This window comes from Numenius arquata, chromosome 8 (assembly GCF_964106895.1).
Source record: "Numenius arquata chromosome 8, bNumArq3.hap1.1, whole genome shotgun sequence".
Taxonomy (NCBI): Eukaryota; Metazoa; Chordata; class Aves; order Charadriiformes; family Scolopacidae; genus Numenius; species Numenius arquata.
This window is the reverse complement of record NC_133583.1, coordinates 21271576-21286831: the sequence shown is the minus strand read 5'-3', so window position 1 is coordinate 21286831 and position 15256 is coordinate 21271576. Positions and strand designations below refer to the sequence as shown.

Genomic DNA, 15256 nt, shown 5'->3' with positions numbered 1-15256 from the left:
GTTTTAAGCAGGGTTGCCATAGAACATACTGCCTGTGCTCATACCCACTGGGGCATTGATTACGGAGTGTATTAGAGTTTAATTTCTGTCACAGAATCACATCCATGAACTACCAGCCATTGGAGCAGGTGGTAGTGTTTCATCTGAGTATCTACAACACTCTTCACTAACAGAAACAGCATTTAAAAACACCAGAGGGAGGGTAGCAAATGATTTCTGTCTATTTAGGAGGAATTATTCAAACTTGAGCTTTCACAAATCGAATTTCTATCTGTCTCTCTTTGCCATTGCATGAAAACACATAGTTAGAAGGTATCGTTGGGTATGTTGAAATACTGCTTAAGCACCCAATCTAACATTTTTTTTCTGTTCTGACCTTGCTGTGACTTAGATTTGCTTTTGAAATAGATGGCAGGTCTTCCAGCTTTGATTGTTTCTGCTACAAGACAGGCTAGTCTTTGATCAGCTCAGCTTTCCCGGCTTTTATGTAGCACAGTAAGTCATTTAGCTGGGTGACAAAAGAAAGAACACCTAGTTCTGGAAAGCACTATCGTTTATGAAAGCAACCTTCAACATGTTGACTTACAGTTGCATTTCATTCACAGTTTTGGTTTTTTTTATAGTGTTTTTACATTTTTAATAAAATCACATTACCACTCTGATTAAAATAAATCTTTTTATCTGGCATTTTTTAAAATCTGCTTATCAGAAGTGTGAGAGAATGCCCTATAATAGTTTTGCAAATATGCTAAAGGAAGCTGAATTCTGATTATATGTTTATCATTTAACCTTTGCATGGTAGTAATCTGAATTACATATTTGGGAATTATTTTCTATATTAGAAATTACTGTAGCCCGCTTGGTCTTTGTTTCCTGCTCTCTCAAGTGTGTTTGCCCCATAAGCATTCCAGCCTGGCTCCAAGGTGAAAATGAGTATCTTTCTTGGGACACCAAGGCTGGTGGGACTTCACCTCTCTTCATGGGTCTAGCCCACAAGCGCTTACCTGGAATCTTTGGAGATTTCAACTGCACGGAGGAGAACACATTACCTAGCACAGAAGAAACTTAAATCTTTAGATTTCGGTATTACTATACACGGAGTATGGTGAGGGATACACCAGGACTACTTACAGTATTTACAGTGCAGGAAGTTTTGCCGGGCAATGAAATGGATCCTGTATTTTTTGCTGAGCAGTAAATACTGATGTCATGTTTTCTAAGCAAATACAAGGTGAAATGAAGTGGTTTCTGCAGAAAGTGTAAATGATGCTTCTCTCTTTGTCTTCCTTTTTCTTTTATCCCTCCCTTTTTCAGGATGCCCTTATTGGGTCACGCTGTTCTGCACCAAAGCAATCAGTAGCTTTCCACACAGGCTGTGCAATTAGGCCGAGGAGTTCAGCACTTTCATCAGCCCATCCAGCAGGGTAGTACTCTCAGGTTTGAAGTGTCTGGTGCTGGGCTGTTGGAGCATCTGGGTAGGTGTTCTGTAGTGGCTGTAGATCTCGTTGTGTACCAAGGCCCCTATGACTGGGCAGGGTGGGTGCCCGAGGACACCCCGTATTGAGGCACGTGCTGCTTTCTGGACTTGGTGGCTCGGCTTAGCTCGGCAACTTGCCCTTCTTTTATAGGAGCCTCAGAAAATGATAACTTGGGTTAAGTTTTAGTCCCTCTTAAGTGACTTTAAATGTTTGATGTAGGCTTTTCCTGGGAGAGCTGGCAAAAAGGCTCAGAAAGGAGCGCTTTTTGGGAGCAACCCTGCTTCCTGAGCAACAAACCCATCCTCAGTCTTGACCCGGGGAAAATGCTTGTTTGACATTGATGACATCCCTGGTCCTGTCTATCTGGAGACTGGTGTAGTTTAGCAATGATTGCATTTAAGTCTTGCCTGCCAGATAATTGGAATCTTTTTCTAGCCATAGCTTACATGGACTCTAAGGACAGGAACTCTAAGCAGAAGAAAGCAACATTTTTTTAGACTTTGGGCTCAGCCAGGCGCTGCAAGAGTTAGCTAAAAGGGATGTTACCTTAAAGGGAGATCTGCACATCTATGAAGTAGTCTCATGCCCTACAATAGACCCAAGCCTGAGTTCATTGTTGGGTTGGAACTGAATGCAGCCCCACAGTCACAACTGCTGAGGTGTGAAAATTGAAATTTGATAGAGGAAATATTAAGGAGCTCTGCCAGACCCGAGCATTAAAATTTATTCCATCCTGCTTCCGTTGTGACATATCTGCTGCACTTCTTCTTTCCTTGCCCTCAATTTCTTGCCTACTTACCAAGATACTTTTTTACGGTTGGTTTTTTTTTTAACTCCAAAAATGCATTAAAAGGAGACTCTTTCAGTTGGTACCTGGTTAGCAGAGTGAAAAGATTTTATTTCGATCCTAGTTTAAGTAGCCAGCAGAGACTTTTTACTCCTCTTACCTTTATCAAGTACTTTGTAGAACTGAAGCAGTTACTCATGTAAGTCAATTTATGTACAGAGAGTATGCGCATGCTCTTTTGTATAGCTATGCTTTTATGATGTGATGAGGGAGAATATAAGATGATGCTGACAGTAGGAAAAAAATTTGGGGGAGCAAATACGGTTAGGTTTGGAGAGGCAATTTTGCCATTTTCTGCCTGTTGCAATTTACTCTTCTGTATATAATACAGCATTTTCAAGACCTAGTAACATGAAATCTGCTTTAACATGTTCTACTGAGCTCTGATTAAAAGTATGTCTTTTTTGAAAGGCTCCTCAAGCAAGCATGCCTGCACTCTGCAAGCAATACTGCTCTACCTAAATTCTCATTTCTTTGTGCAGGCTTTTGAACGAAAGAGGAGGAAAAAGTGGGTGGAGATGATTGAATGCAGAGGTCACTATTTTATGTTCCCGCTTGCCATGTCAAGCATCATGTGTCCCTCATTGGCAGACACGGTCAGCTGGAGGAGCCAGAACAGAATAGTCGATTTAATCGCTCTATTTTGTTTTTGGCCATGGGTTTTCTGGCATACGTATCTCTGCACAGTGGTAGCCAGAGCTTGGTTCCAGGAGTAAGTGCTTCTCATATGTTTTGTAAATGGATGAGAGCAGGTTTTTGCCAATTTTTCTTTACATGTGTGTGTTTCTACTAAATTAGCTTTTTGTCATGTTACAAGAAAGTCAGTAAAATATGTGTCAGATAAGTGGATCAGTAAGTTGGCTGCTGAAAGAAATCTATCAATTATAATAAAAAATATTTCCAAGATCTAGTTTCATAGCAGCGTTTCATGATTAGGCTATTCTCATTAATACTTAATTTTTTGTTGTTCCTGGAGTTTGCTGCTTTATGATGCTCTCCAGGTAGGCCTGTTTTATATACTACAGAGGAAACACAGACTACTATGACTGTTTACAGCATTTGGCAGACCGCTTCCCAGAACTAGAATTTATTTAAGCTCAGCTTAAATCATATCTTTTATAAAAACTGCAATCCAGAAATATAGTAGTGGTGCAAAATGATGGTTTTACCTAAGAGATTTTTTTGTTTGTTTGAGTGGGGGTTATAGAAATATTCAGCAATTATATAAATATAATTTGTGGCTGCTTCTTAGGATATCTTTTTTCATGAACCGAAGGTTTACTACTGAGGAGTCTGAATGGACTTCTTTGGTCAAGCAAATGAAGTAAATCTGCCTTAAATTACATACTTTTGAGATTTTCTGTACTGTAACTACTTCACACACATTTAATTTTGGGGGAATTTCAAAATTTCAAGGAATTTCAAGTCCTCTTGCAATGTGTAGTATGCTGTGAAGTAATACTCAAACTAGGCAGCTGACAATATCTGCAGATTAATTCTGCTGTTCTGTATTGTGATTCTTTTGATAACTTGTTTTGATGACTTGTTGAATTGAGTAAGTTGCAGTGATTTCCCTGCTTGACATTTGATATCTCAAACCATTTGATTTTTGTCAATGAATTGGAATTTTTATGCCATTTATCCCAATTTATGTTGGCACAGGCTGACTTCTGTGTCTGAGGTGGTGAAAGAAAACATGCAATAGTTTATAAATTCTTTCCAATCTATTTGCAATTTAATCTCATGATTGTTAGAATATAGGAATAGAAAATAAAACAAGTTTCATTTTATATATAGCTTTTGTGAATGTCTTGGCTTTTCAGCAGAAATTTTTCATATGTCATGAGAGCTAAATTTTGATCTTGGATCAGTAGAGAAAACTGCCCTATTGATTCCTGGGAATGTCTGGCTCTAAGAATGTGAGGCAACTCCTTTGACTAATGAGAGTTTGTCTGCATGGAGGTATTGGAAAAGGTAATTAAAGGCGTAATGCATGTTAATTAAAGTCTGTTAAACTCTCGTGCCCATGATTTTATTAATTAATTGGGTGGCCTGAGGTCATGGTCATTCAATCCAAGACCGTAAAGGGTAAGGACCCTGTGACAGACACCACAACCAATGTTTATTTATTTATTTATTTTCCCTTTCCCTAACTTAATAGAAGTGTCAGGAGTTCACTCTTGTGGATAAATCCATTTGTCAGATGCAGAACAGAAAAGTAAAATGGGAAGGGGCAGTGCTGGAATTTTCTTTCAAGGAGTTGTATTTCAGTCTGTCTTGAGGTCTGTATTATGTCAATCTTCAGTTGGAAAGACGGAGCCTTTCATTTCTGGTTTGTAATTAATGCTCAGATTTTATGCATTAACAGTAGCCAGCGGGAGAGAGGAAATTGGGAGGGGGAATAGGATATGGTAGCCATGTCTCAGCACAGCCCATACTGAGTTGCTAGGTCAGAGGAAGGAAGCTAGCTGCCAAAAGAGTGTATATTTTTTTTCCCAGTCTCTGGTAACTCCTGGAGTTCTCAGACATATTTTGAGACTTCTCTGGTGTCTTGCTATCAAATCCACACTTGTAAAAACATGACTTTTGCTGTTGTGATGTTTGTGTTGCATGGAGATTGCAGATACTGAGCTGCAAGAGAAATGCAAACAGTGCTGAAGTTCCACTGTTTACAGAGAACTATCCTTGTGGTGAATGTGTCTGAATAGAGCCTTGCTGGTTCTCTACAAACATTTAGTTTGAGTGTGTTAATTCGAATCACTTTCAGTTTCGGCTTGTAAGTGGTTAAAATAAAGAACATTCTTGCTGACTGCACAGACTTCTGTCAACTGAGCACACTCCTGCAGTACTGCTGTATAGGCAGACACTACGTCACGTCCTTATCTCTGTTTAGCTTGTCTGTGCTTTATCATGTTGCAGAACAGTTTTAATAAATAAAAAAAAAAAAAAAAAAAAAGAAAAAAGAGTAGAAAAAAAGAGACTAGTATGAATAGTTGTAAGTAGAACTGAAAGCAGCAGATCTGGAGTGCTTTACACCAGCTGCTTACTGAAACAAAGAGAAGTATTATGAGAGGCACAATAAATGTGTTTGCTATCTCTGCTCTCAGTTACAGTGCAGACACAAGCCGTCACAGTAATGAATTTTGAAGACTGGAGTTTGGACTTGGGGAATTTTATAAAACACAGTTGTTTTATCAGAGTGTTGTCTTGCCAGCTGTGTGATGCGAGTCTGGTTACCATGGAGTGTGGTCAGTTGGGGGAGACACATCTAGTCAGTAAAACAGCATTTTGTGTGGTAGACTCTGCTGTGGTTTCTCCCTCTCCGGTTTAAATTCCAGTTTGGTAAGGAGGAAAGTAAGTGGGGAAAGAAGCTGCCTTTTTGTTTAAATAAAAAGCAGTTTTACCCCTCATCAAACTTACAGACCACATGAGAACTCGTGGTGCAGTACAAATACAGTATATATATGTACAGTATATCCCTGTAAACAATGTAGAGGTATTTTTCCTCTCTCTCTTACCCTGTTCTCTGGACTCTTTTGTTTGCTGCTCTTCTCTCCTTGCCTTCGTCTGCAGGGTGGGCTATGCAAGATGCTGAGCACTGACCACCTATATCTTCTCATGAGGAGGTGGCAGTGCCTTCCGGCCCCTCCTGGAAGAGATTGAGGGTGTAAGAGCTCTTTCTTGCTGTACCTACCTGCTCACCGCTGCCACCTCTTCCAGGTTTTGTTAATTTGATTAATTTTGGCCGAGTGGCACTGTGGTGCTGCAGATACCCCAGGCAGTTCTGGTATGTTCATCTGCAGGCCTCGGTGTCCCCTGCATAATTACCATGTTACTTTACAATTAGAAAAATGCATTACCCAATTCAACAGGCTTGTATTAGAAGCCATTCCTTTCTTTGCTGAATTTCTTTAATTCCAACATACAATAGCATTAGCCTTTTTACCAGATTTTGTACTCAATCTGGATGCTGATACATAAATGCTTTTGTTACCGTATGTATAATAAGATGCGTTTTTATAATTTTTTTTTTTTTTTTTTAAAGAAAAACCCCATTAAGGTAATTGTATAGTATCAGGCTCCTACCTGCTGTTTGGGAAAAAGGAAAAGTTTCTAACTTGCTAAATTGGACAACGTCTAGAGATTTTTGTCTTTCATAAACACCAGAGTTAGCTTTACACGGATATTTATATTGCCTGTGTTCCTGTCAGGAGTTGTTGAGGAGAAGTCAGTAGGAGTTTGGTGCCTACACGGAATTTGTAATTCCTGTAATGGAATTTTGTGGTTTGAGTCTTCAGAAGTGACCTCAGATATGCAGAGAGAAGAGTGATTGCATATGGGTGGGATGAAAGTATCACAAACCTCAGTTGATGCAAGTTTTATCTTTTGACATTGGTATTAACTTATTTTTTTCGAAGTGAGGGAGATTACTCACTAAGAGAAACAGGTATGATGTGGTTTACTTACAGAGTTTAGGATGCGACCACTACGTAGGTGGAGGTTTCTACTGGCATAATACAAAGGCTGAAGAAAAAATGCAGAAATTTTATTGATACGAAGATTCTTTCATACGAGAGGTCTTTTATCAAAAAGCTTCTCTTGTGACACCAGAGTGGTTGTGGAGAGCTTCCCAATTAACACTTTGGCCATTTTGAACAGGAGAGGGTCTGGGTGTCTGTCTGAGAGCATTTGTAGTAGAGCAGAGTTTTTACTATTTAGAGCTGAGATGGAAAGTTCCTATTTAGATTTGGTGCCAGAGTCTTTAATAGAAATCATGACTTGTGGTGTATTATAGGTCAGTGTATGTTTGCTAGTTTATATTATGCTGACTAAATTGGCAAAATGCTTATTTTTACTGGTAAACATTCAGGAGTTTTTCTCCTCACTCGTTCTTTTTCCAACAAAATAGTATTTGTCGTGTGTGGAATTAAGGCAACATTTTATAAATCATCTGCCCCGGCGATGATGTGAAAATGTGTGGTGGCGTACAAAGATTTCCATTGTCGGGCACCTCAGGGCTGTAGATGGAGTTAACGTTATCCTAATTTTAGTTCTGGAAATTATGGCCATGTAGAAAACAAAATGCTTCTGGCAGTGTAGGAAAAATACAAATTTTAAACTCTAGCAAAAGTGGCTATTTCAGGGATATTACCAGAATAGGTAACCCTGGTTAATTTAGCTCCTCTCCAAGCCCCTTATGAAGCCCCAAAAGCATTTTTTTTAACATCTTTAAATTCCTGTGAGGTCTAAATATGACCTGTGGCTGCAGGGATGTGAGTTCCAGTAAAGCCCATAACTGTTGGTGAAACGCAGCACTGTGCTTTAGGCTATGCATTGATTGAGACATGTAATTGAAATGGGAAAAGTGCTGCGGTCACACTTTAATGCCTGCTTAGTAACAATATGTGAATGTGTTTATGCGCGAGCTAATTGTATCACTTCTGGAATTATTTATACATAGCTCCCACAGGCTGCAAACGGCATTTTCGGATAAGTGTCAGATTATATAAAATTTATAATCTACTCACTTATAATCTACTATATTCTACCACCAGTCTACCGGGTTGAAAATTAGCATTCTTAAAATTGAAATGTTGTGATTGTTGTGCTGAAGAATTGTGCTATTTTGCTTATTGCTCCAAACATAGTTTAGAAGTATAGAGAAGGACATCTAAGGACAAACTTAAAACTTCCATCAGCAAGTTTCCATTTTTTCCCTAATTTTTACCTCGCGTAGTTATATACTAGACAAGCTTGTTTTGGACAGCTTTTTATAAAAGGAATCATTTGAGAATTTGAACGCTTATTCAGTTTTAGATCTTGAATATTTGGCATAAATGTGAACTGCAGCCCTGGAATTTATAACCACAACCATAAGAAAAGGAACAAAGCGTATTTCATTGCGAATAGTCATGCTTTGCAGAATGAGGTAATGAGAGTTCAGTGTTGGAATGGCAGCTTGTAAGAGGGAATGCTTCTGAATAAAAACACTGTTGAGCGTTAGCTCAACCTTTCAGATCATCTGGGGTGAGTTGACCCCTCTCATATTACCTTTTTTCAACTGTTTATTCCAGCTTGAAGCATTAAACTATGGTTTATGATGCCTCATTTATCTTACAACCATGTTAAATGTGCCTGTGCAGACCTGACATCTGTTTGGCAAATTTTTCTGCAAGAACGTTTTCAAAGAGCGTGCTCTTTTACCTCTCTTTTCCCTGCCACATTCGTTCTCACTTGTCTTTTTCCCGCAGGTGAGGCAGCCCTAAGAGGCGAGCCCAGGATGCAGTCTCTGCCCGTCTCCTCCACGCTCACCAACCATCGCACGGGCCCTCCTCCCATCAGTCCCAACAAGAGGAAGCTCAGCATGGACCAAGGGGATGATGAGCTAGACTGTGAAAATGACCACGTTTCTAAAATGAGTCGGATGTTCAATCCGCATCTGTAAGTGCCTTGCTTTTGTTACCTCTGGTAATTCAGAATTTAGTGCTATCCTCTTGATTTTTGTGTATGCTCAAATCAGACTGCGTCTAAAACTTTGTGCTAGGTTTGTCCTTTGTTCCAGTTTGTATGGAAGATCTGCACAAAGGCTGGTGTGATTAGATGGGTGACCCCTTGTTTTCTTTTGTTTTCATACAGCATGAAGTAACAGGAATTAGCCCAACTTTAACTATTTATAGTAAAAATATGTGTTCACCTTGCAATTCCTAAAGTATTGTTCCTTTGTTCTGCGTAATCCGCTCCTTTCACTTCCCCTGATTCTGAGCGCGCTCTGTCCTCCCTGCCGATGGGGGTGGGGAAGCAGAAGGAGGGGAAACAGAAGTTCTTGGCGTTTTTCTGGGGCCGGGAGATCGCGAGCCAGCTGCTCCCAGTCTGCCTTGACAACTGGGCAGGCTGCAGTTGTTGCTAAACATGACTTAAGGGATCGCACCGCCGCGCTGACAGTCAGATGTGGAATTTTTCGCCCAGGTAAGGTGTTGATGAGTGAGGTGCATGTGTTGGGTAATCATCAGATGCCATTCTTGCCGTGTTCTCATTCCTGGGAAGGCACGGCTGGTTGGCATGAAGCACAGGCTTAGGGAATTCCTTTCATTCCTGAGCGGAGGAAGCGATGGGAGCGGTTCAGCAGTCCAGGGCAGGCCGATAGCAGCGCGCCTTTCCCTGCTGCCTCAGCTCCCGCAGCCGCTGCATTCCCCGCATTCCACGCTCCTCTGCACTGTTGTGTTCAGTCATAAGATGCGGATGGAGGTATTTATCCTCAAATAAATCACCACAGTGTTAGTCAGAGGCTGGGCCTGTAGTCTGCAGTCTTGGAATTTGTTACAAATCAGGAATCCAGCGCTGAAGTAATGCAAAACAATAAAAGCTCACAAGCAGAGAGAGACTTCTCATTTACAACATACCTCCTCCTTTCTCCTGAAAACTTAACTATTTACAGCCTTTCCGTGGAGCTGAGAATGCTGGTATTGGAAGGAACCAAAACCTGCATTTCTGTGGTGTACGTACATGACACAACTGAAGAAATTTATGGCATTTTTGAATTATTATGTAACTGTGGGAAAAGGTGTGATTTTTTTAAAAAACATATTTGCTAGCGATGAAATAAAACACAGCTGGCAGTTACGTACATTATAACACTTTATACAGCAGAGGCCATAAAAATAATGAAGTCTGAACCAACAGACTCACGTGCGACCAAGGTCCAAAACTAAAAGATACAGGCAGTTATTTCATGAAATCCCTTAGATACATTTTAAAGCTATCTGATCTTTTCCAGTATGCTACATTTTTACTTACCCAGTATGGTACATTTTAACTCTTTCTGTGATTTTGTATATGAAATTTACATCTTTTCTTCTTATAATACAAAGCACTGGTTGTCTTGCTAGGGGTCATGTGATGGGACCTAGTCTATTTCAATTAGGCCATCTACAGCAGATGAATCGTAATCCAAAATAGCAGACTCAAGGCCATCTTTTTCTTACTTTATTTTGTAAGTTTGATCTGGCCATATGAAAATACGCTTTCAACTGAACTTTACAAAACCTCAAACTTTTCTGATATATCTGAAATAACTGAATATCTATATATTTCAGATATATCAGAAAAGGTCATAAACGTTATCTGAATTTTACTGTCATTTCCCTGCCACCGCCACCGATGAGGTTATTTTTTCGAATGTTTTTCATATTTTCCCTCTTTTTCAGATTATGACGTTCTGGTTTAACAATAGAAATGGATTACTCAAACTTTGTTGAACTGCCCTAAAAATTTTGTTTTGGAGGCGGGAAGTGTGTTGTAGAAGCTTGACTTGTTTGCACTAGTGAGAAAGTAGATTTGGGGAAATAAATATTTTATGAAACACAATAATGGCAGTCACATTGTGTGGCCACTTGGAGGTTCTAGAAGTGTAAGTTTAACAACATTCAGTTCAGAAAACCAAATCCATAGATGTGGAGCCTAACGTGGAGACTAGATGGCATGGTATCTCTGGTGGTAGCAAAGACATTTTTGTGATTTGGACTCTAAAGGTGAAGTTTAGAGCCTATGTATTTTGAACTTTTCGGGACAAAGTCCCCTGAAAGCATAGGATGAAAGAGTCGGTGACACAAAAACTGGGCATAGCTGCCTGAGTCAATATTAGTTAGGGCTACAGACTGCACACCTTTGCCACATAGCGGTGTTTAAGTCCGTACTCCTCTGGCTGAATGTCCTCAGTTGTGCTAAATGTCCAGATAGGCAAATCTTTTTCATTTGGAAGTCAGTGCCTGGAAGACAGAAGTCTTTATAACCACGAGCAGCTCTTGTTCAGACACTTGGGTCTCTGTGACTGCGTTGGTAGAACTGTGAGGCAGTTGTATATTCATCCTCTTAACACCAGCATATTGTGGTGGGGAACATAATTAAATAGGACAAGAATTGTGTGTTGCGGTTCATTATAAATGGTAGAAGCTTTTGCTAGCAATTGGATGTTAACTCTTGGGTACCAGCAGCCTAGCAGCTCGGTCACTGTGCTTCAGTGGGAATGAATCCATTTAAATGCTTGGGATATTTTAGTAGCAATCCCGTGATGCCAGCCTTTTGTTTGGAAACTGAATGCTTTGAGATATTCCCTGCTCAGGTGTAACTCCCTGATGTGTCTTCTTTGAGTTGTACTTGGGTATGTTTACTTTTATCATGGAAAAACACTAACTATTGGAGTACAGTCTCTGGCGTAGAGCAAATCAAACACCCTGGCAATCCGACTATGTTTCTAAAATACCTAACGGAATTCCTGTGCAAAGAACAATTTATCAAAGGCTCTGTTTTTCAGAGGAGATAATTCTCAGCTTTAGGATAATACAATATGCTTGAGACCCTGTGGATTAATTTTTAAAAATCAGTATGTGAAACTGCCTGCCTTGCTTAGGGCACTGTACTGGACTGTATTTATAAAGCTTCTGTATTGTTGGGGTCACAGAGATGCTCCTCACTTGGGGAAAACGAATTCTGCCACCCCAAATTAAAACCTAGGAACTGTAACGTGAAGTTCCTTCATTTGTGTTTCACACTTCCTTGTATGGCCCTCAAATGTTTTACTTAAAATGCATTTGGTAAAGTATAATCTTGCTGAAGTAAATGTGCTTTTTGTACCATACTCTTATTTTCTGGTGCTTTGTAAAGAAGAAGCAAGCTTATTTTAAGCCTCAAGTTGAAACATGCCTTTGTTTTCGTATGACTTCACTAAAATCACCTTGATTTACAGAAGAGTAATTAGGAGCTTGATTTATGTAAGAAGTACAAGCACTTTATGTATGGGTAAAGTGGCTGGAGAGCTGTACCAGTCTTACTTAACAAATGGAGCTGCTTTGTTATATTTCCAAGGTGAATTTAGCATTTCATGGCAACTCCTGTGTAAAATTACCTCGATCTGGGCATTGTGATGTAAGGGGAATGTGAATGAAATGTGTTGTACCTTTAAGCGAAGGTCTCGGGCCTGACCTGTGTTATGTGGGTTTCTTGTTTGTCAGGCTGGAGGCATTTTCTCATTTTCACAGTTCAGCTGAAAACAAAGGCCTCCTTCTCCTGGCAGGGAGCTCTGCAGAGCTGACATCAGCCTTTTCCCAGCGGGCGGCAGCGCTGCCCTGAGAGCCTGCGCGGGGAGCGGAGGAGTTTCTACTGCTCATGGCATTTTGTTTGCCAAGTAGCAAAGAAAACGAGTAAATGCCAAGAGCTCAACATTTTAATTTTTTTTTTTTTTTTTAAAGAAATGACACTGGGCTGGTTTTGCCTCTCTGATTTTCATAGGAACTAGCAAATACGTAACTCTTAGCTGCTTTTGGGCAAGGGAGAGTGATGGCTAATACTTTATAGTTGTGGTGGAGTGATTTTAAAAATAGTTTGTGTGCTAGCAAATTGTGGGATCAAATCACTATATTTAACCTTAAAGTGAATTGATGTCACTGACATCTTCAAAAGGATTCAGATTTTGTGTTACTGGTAAAATTATATGTGCAACTGACCATTTGAGTTTCTCTTGGAAGGGACTGATATTTTTCATAGAATCATGGAATCATTTTGTTTGAGTACATCAGGCTGAAAGTTAGCATTTTTGGTTTGGGACAAGCAGGCTGGCGAGTGGAATATTTTTCCCTCAGTCTCTTTGTCACAATTCCCGTTTGGTTTGGTGGCATTAGGATTGCAATGAAAAATAATTTCTATATCAAAATAATCTTAAGGCAAAAATTTTCAACTGCTAGGTAGATGTCTGAGGAATAATCATCTCTTGATTTGTGTGACTATATAACTTGGCTTTTTCTTGTAATAAAAGAAGGGTCTATGTATGAATAATGGAGTTTAATGTGTATCGCATAAGATGATATTTAGTTTTGGACATAACCATACAGACCCTGTTTCAAATTCTGTTTCAGATTCTAGATTGTGTCTTCACTTTTGTTACAGTGAAGAATCATGGCAATTCTGATCTATAAAGCCAGGCTAGATTCCTGGTGTTTGGAACCTGCTGTCTATCTTAAGTTTCTTACCATGAATATCCAATGGAGTTTGCTCACTTTAATGACACTATAATAGAAACCACCCTGGCATCCTTTTAAAAAAATCTGCCTTAAGCTGTCCTGAAAGTTACCTGGATTCAAAGAGCATCAATTCAGGTTCAAACAGGCTTGAGGAGGTCCTTCATCCAACCTCCTGCTCAGAGCAGGGCCAGCTGTGTCCTTGTAGCTTGTAGTAGCTCCCTATTAGAGGAGGACTCTGTCACCTTCTTCTGTACCATTCCCTGAGCCCGGCTGAGAATGCCAGGTGTAAACACTGCAGAAGATCAGGTCCCCGTTGCAGTGGAGGCTGGCTCCAGCTCCGAGCAGGGCTTGAAAAGATTTAGAACTGGGTTGCAGAGGTAGCGTGGGAGTTTTCAGAAAAGTTCTTTGCTGCTAACTACTTCTTTTTTGGTTCCAAACTTGATGTGGTATTAAGAAATATGTTTATGCTGTCATTTTATTGTGACAAATTGGAATTGAAAAAAAAAAAAAAAAACCCCAACACACAGCACTCAGAACACCCAAAATGTCTCTCGTTTGTTTGCAGGCATCTTCACTCAGTTCTCTTGGCACAAATATGCCTTTGAAGTATTTTAGGATTAACCTGGTGTTTTCAAAGCAGTCCTGTTGAAGCTGAAATCCTCTGTGCTGCCAGTGGAAATCCTCTGTGCTCCCAGGAACTGGGACAATGTGGCTCTTGTTGATTACAGGGGACAAAGGATTACAGAGCAGGTTTCAAGCTGCCTTTCCTAATTTATTTTTTTTTATTTTTCTCATATGCATTGCTTGAATGATGGACCAAATCAATCAGATGTATTTTCTCATTTATTAATGGAGATCACATGCTACATAAAATGATTCTTAAATTGGTTCCAACAAATGTACACTAAATTGAACCTTCAGAGACAGACTTGAAAGAGCAAATGTATGTGAGTTAATATTTAACACTGAGTTTTGCAGAAGTTCTTATCCAAAGGGGAATGTCAGAAAGTACTCCAGTCCCTTTCAGTTAGGAGAGCGTAGCCAAGCACATGTGAAATGTTTGTTATGAACAGTTTCAGGGCTAAAAATTCATTGATGGCTTATCAGTCCTTCACAGAAAGTCCTGATCTGTCAAAATTCAGGTATATGTTTAAGCACTTGAAAAATCAGGCAATGTTAGTTCAGGTGTCTCCACTTGCAGACAGAAAGGTTTGGTTAGCGAGCTCCAGAATTCTGCTTTGATGTCATGTTTTCCACTTTCATTTTCCTTCTTTTGCGAAGGAGCATAAACCCTCTGTAGGAGGTTAAGGCTCGGGGCTCCTTGGGAAGGACCAAGCTGTGCATCCCTGCAGAGCGCTGCCAGCGCTGGCACAAGGAATCGCCCGCTTGCGGGAGCTGACAAGGAGGCCCTCGGGCTCCAATGTTGGCTTTTTACCCATTTTCGTTTTGTTTTTACCCATTTTCGTTTCGTTTCATTCACTCTTCATCTTCGTTAAAGGGGAGTTTTGCATTGGCTGAGTGATCCTCTCTCCACAGCAGGGTGAAAGTCAGCCCCAATCCAAAAGTCCCACAGCCAAGCAAGAGGCAGGAGAAGAACCAGTAACGTTTACAAACATATTCTAGATGTATATCCTAACCATATGGAAACAAAGGTTTAATCTCACTTCTTTTTATTTAACCATTTTCCCAGATGTTTCCTGCAGTTTGACAGATGTACCATTTGCTAGAAAGTTGCGCTCTTGAGAATTAGAATGTTATGGACACGGTTGCTATAGACAATGACTCTATAAGGGTAAGATTTGGAATGAAATGTTACATTAATTTCTGGTTGAATAAGTGAATTTTTTTCCCCAGACTGGAAGTGCTGGCCTGGACAGTCTCCTTTCATTTTCCCTCACGCTGTAAGGCGCTGCGAAAAC

General features: G+C 40.0%; 1 protein-coding gene across 2 annotated transcripts in view; it reads left to right on the top strand.

Annotated features, from left to right (window-relative positions):
* Positions 1-15256, top strand: part of VGLL4 (vestigial like family member 4) — a 105704-nt gene that overhangs the window by 70772 nt on the left and 19676 nt on the right. For both annotated transcript variants that reach the window (XM_074152483.1, XM_074152484.1), the window contains one exon: positions 8577-8766. In XM_074152483.1, the coding sequence (XP_074008584.1) occupies positions 8577-8766 (190 nt within the window). The remainder of the gene's footprint in view (positions 1-8576; positions 8767-15256) is intronic.